The sequence below is a fragment of the Anser brachyrhynchus genome (genome assembly GCF_964034855.1).
Source record: "Anser brachyrhynchus genome assembly, chromosome: 7".
Classification (NCBI taxonomy): domain Eukaryota; kingdom Metazoa; phylum Chordata; class Aves; order Anseriformes; family Anatidae; genus Anser; species Anser brachyrhynchus.
This window is the reverse complement of record NC_137701.1, coordinates 20493668-20498703: the sequence shown is the minus strand read 5'-3', so window position 1 is coordinate 20498703 and position 5036 is coordinate 20493668. Positions and strand designations below refer to the sequence as shown.

The following is a 5036-nucleotide window of genomic DNA, read 5'->3' as shown; positions in this document are numbered from 1 at the left end:
GGCAGCGGGCGGTGGGGAAGAGAAGTCGGCGCTGCCACCTCCAGCAACCTCAGCCCGGCGATTTGTTTTGAGTGTTGGTTTTTATTGGTGTTCGCCCTTTGCCAAAACGTGCTCGATTGCAGAGATTTGGTGCCGCGATAAGTGCGCGCCCCAGACAGCCTAGGTGTAACCGGGAAAGTTCAGCCCAGGCCAGATCAAATCCCAGGCTGTTTAATGCTGAAAGGCTGCATGTTGCTATTAGTGTTAAATATATGGCTAATTATGCGTATGAAAATTAAACATCAGTGTTATGCTAATGGGGCCGCCTTCAGCTGTGGATCAGAGCACTTGAGACTAGCATTTAATCAAATGAATCAGTAACTAATACATCTGCACGTGTGAACTTTCACGAGATCATTTTCCTGTTACAGCCACACCGCCGAATTATGAAAGAAATAATTATCAACACTTTCTAATTATCTAACAAAGTAATTTGGGATTCATCGGGGGCTTTCTGGGGAGGATCTCCCAAGTCCCACCTCATTCACCGCTCACGCGCACGGAAGTTTCCATTTCAAGCTCAGTGCCGCCGCTCGGGGCGAGCTTTGCTTCCTTGCATTTGTTTTCCCGGAGCTTTTTTTTCTTTTTTTTTTTTTTCTTTTTTTTTCCCCTCCCTTCGCCCCCCCCCAGACGAACAATGACCGCCCGGCGAGCCGGAGGACCCCCGGCAAGGAGCGCGGAGCCGCTGCCCCGACCCCCGGCCGCGCTTCGCCCGCGGGGCCCGGTGCCGTGGCTCGGAGCGGGCCGGGGGGGGGTGGGCGCTACCCCGGCGGCCCCTCCCGGGCCGGCCCCGCGCCCCTCCGCGCCGGGGGGCGGAGGAGAAGGGCGGGGGGAGGCGCCACGGCCCCCGCCTCGCCCGCTATCCGCCGGAGCCGCTCGCCGGGGCCGGCCGGCCGTCGGGGCCGGCGAGCGGCGGCGGGGCCGCGGGGGCCGTCGGGGCCGTCGGGGCGTGCGGCCGGCGCTCGGGGCCGCGCGGCGCTGCGAGTCCGGCTCTCGGCGCTCACCGGGGTCCAGGCGAGCCCCGAGCGGCTCGGACCAATCCAAAGCGATTATGCAAGACGGCGGACCAATCAGCTCCGCCGGCTCATGAATATTCATAGGCTTGGCTGAGTCAAAGCTTTTAGGCGAGTTTGTGTAGATCTCCAGCATCATGCTTAGACTTTTCAAAGAGACAAACTCCATTTTCTTATGAATGGAAAGTGAAAAACCCTGTTCCGCTTAAATTGGGTTCTTTCCTGTCCTGAGAAACACAACAGACCCCAAAAAGGCAAGCTGAAGAGAGAACACACACACAGACCAAGCGACAAGAAATGACCATGACTACCATGCCAGAGAGTCTAAATAGCCCCGTCTCAGGGAAGGCTGTCTTTATGGAGTTTGGGCCACCCAGCCAGCAAATGTCTCCTTCTCCCATGTCCCACGGACACTATTCCATGCACTGTTTACACTCCGCGGGCCACTCTCAGCCTGACAGCTCGTACAGCACAGCTTCGTCCTTCTCCCGACCGCTGGGCTACCCCTATGTCAACTCGGTCAGCAGCCACTCGACCAACCCCTACATCAGTTCAGTGCAGTCCTACCCCAACAGCTCCAGCCTGACTCAGACCCGGTTAGAGGAGACAGGTAGGTGCGCTCGGCTTGGGGCGGGGGGGGCAGGGAAGGCAGGGAGGGAGGGAGGATGCTTGGATCAAAAAAAAAAAAAAAAAAAAAAGCAATCTATCGGGGGGGGATTAAAATTAAATTACAAAATGTTAGTCAGGAGAGGCTGAGGATCACAGGGGAGCAGAACACAGAGCACACAATGCCCGGCTGGAAAAGAAATCAACCCAGATGTGCACGTATTAGTCTTCGTAATTATTTATTGCGTAGCGCTATAAACAATGTATGCAATTAAGGGTAATTAAACCTAAACTGCAGCCTGTAAAAATAGCAAACTTTCTCTGGGAAGAAGCCTGGGCTGCCATAATCGCCCGGAGCCTTTGTTAGCGTTACTCGAGCCGCACTTTTCTTCCTTCTCATGATTGTTGTTGTCGATGTCGCTGCTGTTATTGTTACTATTGCTGTCGCTGTTGCTGTTACTGCTATTATTACTATTGCCGCTATCATTATTATTTATTGTGCATCGTTTGTGGTTGTAGGGGCCGAATCGGAGAAAAGCACTGTGGTAGAAGGAGGGGAAGTTCGCTTTAATGGGAAAGGGAAAAAAATCCGCAAACCCAGGACTATTTATTCCAGTTTGCAGCTGCAGGCTCTGAACAGGAGGTTCCAGCAAACTCAGTACCTGGCTCTCCCCGAAAGAGCCGAGCTCGCGGCCTCTCTGGGACTCACCCAGACCCAGGTACGGCCCTGGCCGCCTCGCTCCCGGCCTCCCCCTTCCCCTCTCCCCCCGGGCCACGATTCCCGGAGCCGGGCCGCAGCCGCGGGCAGCGGGGCCCGGCGCCGCCCGCCCCGTCCGTGGGACACGGCCCGGCCTGGGGGGCTCGGGGGGGGGCAGGGGGGACGCGTCCCGGCGGTTCTGCGGCACGAAACGGCGGCGGGGGCCCGGCCGGGACACGGGGCCGCGGGGGAAGGGGAGCGGGGGAGCTGCGGGGCCGGGGGGGGCGAGGCGAGGGGACCTTTGGGGGCCCCGTCGGGGCGGGCGGGCGGTGGGGGGGGGGCTGTAGGGGGCCCGCTTGGGGCCGTGCCGGGGGACGCCGAGCCGTGGCGAGCCGTGGCGAGCCGTGCTGAGCCGTGCCCCGCTCCCGTTGCAGGTGAAGATCTGGTTCCAGAACAAGCGCTCCAAATTCAAGAAGCTGATGAAGCAGGGAGGGGCCGCCCTGGAGAGCAGCGCCCTGACCAACGGCAGGGCTCTCTCGGGCAGCTCGCCCCCGGTGCCCCCGGTGTGGAACACCACCTCCGCCTCCGGTAAGGCCTCGTCGGGGACCCCGGGCACCTACATCCCCAGCTACACGTCGTGGTACCCTTCGGCCCACCAAGAAGCTATGCAGCAGCCTCAGCTGATGTGATTACACACCCGTCCATCCCCTGCCGCAAGCACTATCGGTCCCGAAAAGAATTAAAATCATCACGGAAAAAAAAATGAAATTAAGTAAAAGGAAAAAAAAAAATTAAAAAGAGGGGGAAAGAGAAGGAGAGAGAAAAAAAAGGAAGCAAACAAACAAACAGGAGGTCTCTGCCCATAGAGCCGTTAGCACGCTGCGCTGTAGCTCGGTGCAGGAGGGCACAGATGTGATGCGGGCCGGTTCCCACCGCTGACAGCTGACGGAGCGGCCCCGAGCACCGCACAACAGCCTGGGAGCAGAGCGAGCGCCGGCCGCGGCTTTGTGGGACAATCAGAAAAATATGTTTGTGGGGGGGAGCCCTCTCCTCTGTCCTGTCTGTCTGTCTGTGTCTGTTGAAATGTAGGTCAGCTATTTGCCACCCCGATCTGACGGGCTCTGTGGTCGCAGGGGGGGAGCGAGCTGTACAATTTCCAGAGCTTTTTTTCCTCTACGTTTTCTGTAACTCTCACTATTCATCTGTATATTTTTTTGTTGTTGTTAAAAGGGGAAGAAAGGGATTTTATTTATTGACTTAAATTACCACTATGAGAGTGCTAGAGACAAACGGACGACCCGGTTTGCTGAGCGCACGGTTCGGACGCACGGTTTACTTCGACCCAAAACCCCCGGCCCCGCAACCCGCCCCTCCGGGGGAAAAAAAAAAACAAAAAACAAAAAACAAAAAACAAAATCCCCCAAAAAGAAGGATGCGGTTTTTAACTTTTACAAATAACTTTTCTACTTCGCTGGTGCGTGGAGAGCTTTGGTCCGAATGCTTTGCGTTTTTCACCTCTCTGACAAAGGGAAGAGATGCACATTGTTTGAGACTGAAGGGGGACGGCGGCAGCTGCCGGCCGCTTTGCGGAGGCGAAGCGAGGCGCCGGGGGCGCAAGGGGAGCCCCGAGGGCAGCGGGGGGGACCCGCGGCCCCGCACGGCCCCGCACGGCCCCGCCGAGGCTTCCCCGAGGAAAGGCAGCCGCAGCGGAGATGCCCAAACCGACGTGCAGGAGCTACTCGCTGTACATATTTTATTCTTTATTATTATTATTATTATTATTATTGTTCTGTAAACATGTTGCACAAATTTAGCCTTTTGTTTTGTTATTTTTTTAATGATTATTTCCGTTCTGTTTCGTGTGGCTGTAAAACATGATGCTTTGTGTACTGAGATCTTGACATTTTACTTGTGAAACTCGGAAGATGTGATAAACTGAGCTCAGCTGTGTTTAGTGTTCTATATGTCAAAGTTTAGTTTTATATTGAGAATGTTAACTTATTGCTTTGTATCTGGGGAAGGAAAGGAAAAAAAGAAAAACACACAACAAATCTTTGTACATAAGTTATAAAGTTTCTTTGAGACAGTAAAATTATGGTTTGGAAAAAGAGACACGCCTGCTCCCTGCCTCGCAGCGCGGCCGGGCTCCGTGCCCGGCCCCGGGCAGCCCCGGCCGCTCCGCGCAGCGCGCAAATTGCGCGGCCCCGACGCTCTCGGCGGGGGACAAGGGGGGCGAGGGGGGGTCGCAGGGCGGGGGTCGCGCCCCGCAGCCGTCGGAGGAGGGCCGGAGGGGGCCGCGGTCCCCCCGCCGCGCCCCGTCGGGGCGGCCCCGACGGCCGGTCCGGCTGCTCCTGGCCGCCCGCGGCGAGGCGGCGGAGCCGTCCCGGTTGCTCCCGGGCTCGCCCAGCCCCGCGGCCGCCCGGCGGCCGTCGGGCGAGCAGAACGGGAACCGGGGCTAAAGGCTCGGCTCCGCGCCCGAGCGCAGCGGGAGCGGGAGCGCGGCGGCCCCGCGGGCGCGCAGTGGCCGCGGACGCTCGCAGGTCCCGAGCCCAAACGCCGCTGGCCGGACAGCAGCGGGGCGGCGGAGCAGAGGGGAGCACTTTAAGATATGTTAGCTCCTAGTAATTCAATAACGTCTTGCTAACAGTTCAAATAGAGAAATTATTAGTTTTCTCTCGGCG

The 5036-nt window shown here is 57.7% G+C and overlaps 1 protein-coding gene across 1 annotated transcript; it reads left to right on the top strand.

Annotated features, from left to right (window-relative positions):
• Positions 1-1039: 1039 nt before the first annotated feature.
• DLX1 (distal-less homeobox 1) lies at positions 1040-4463 on the top strand. Its single transcript, XM_080601036.1, has 3 exons — positions 1040-1662; positions 2178-2377; positions 2790-4463. Exons 1-3 carry the CDS (start codon positions 1350-1352, stop codon positions 3042-3044), a joined length of 768 nt encoding a protein of 255 aa, XP_080457162.1. The 5' UTR covers positions 1040-1349; the 3' UTR covers positions 3045-4463.
• The last annotated feature ends 573 nt before the right edge of the window (positions 4464-5036 follow it).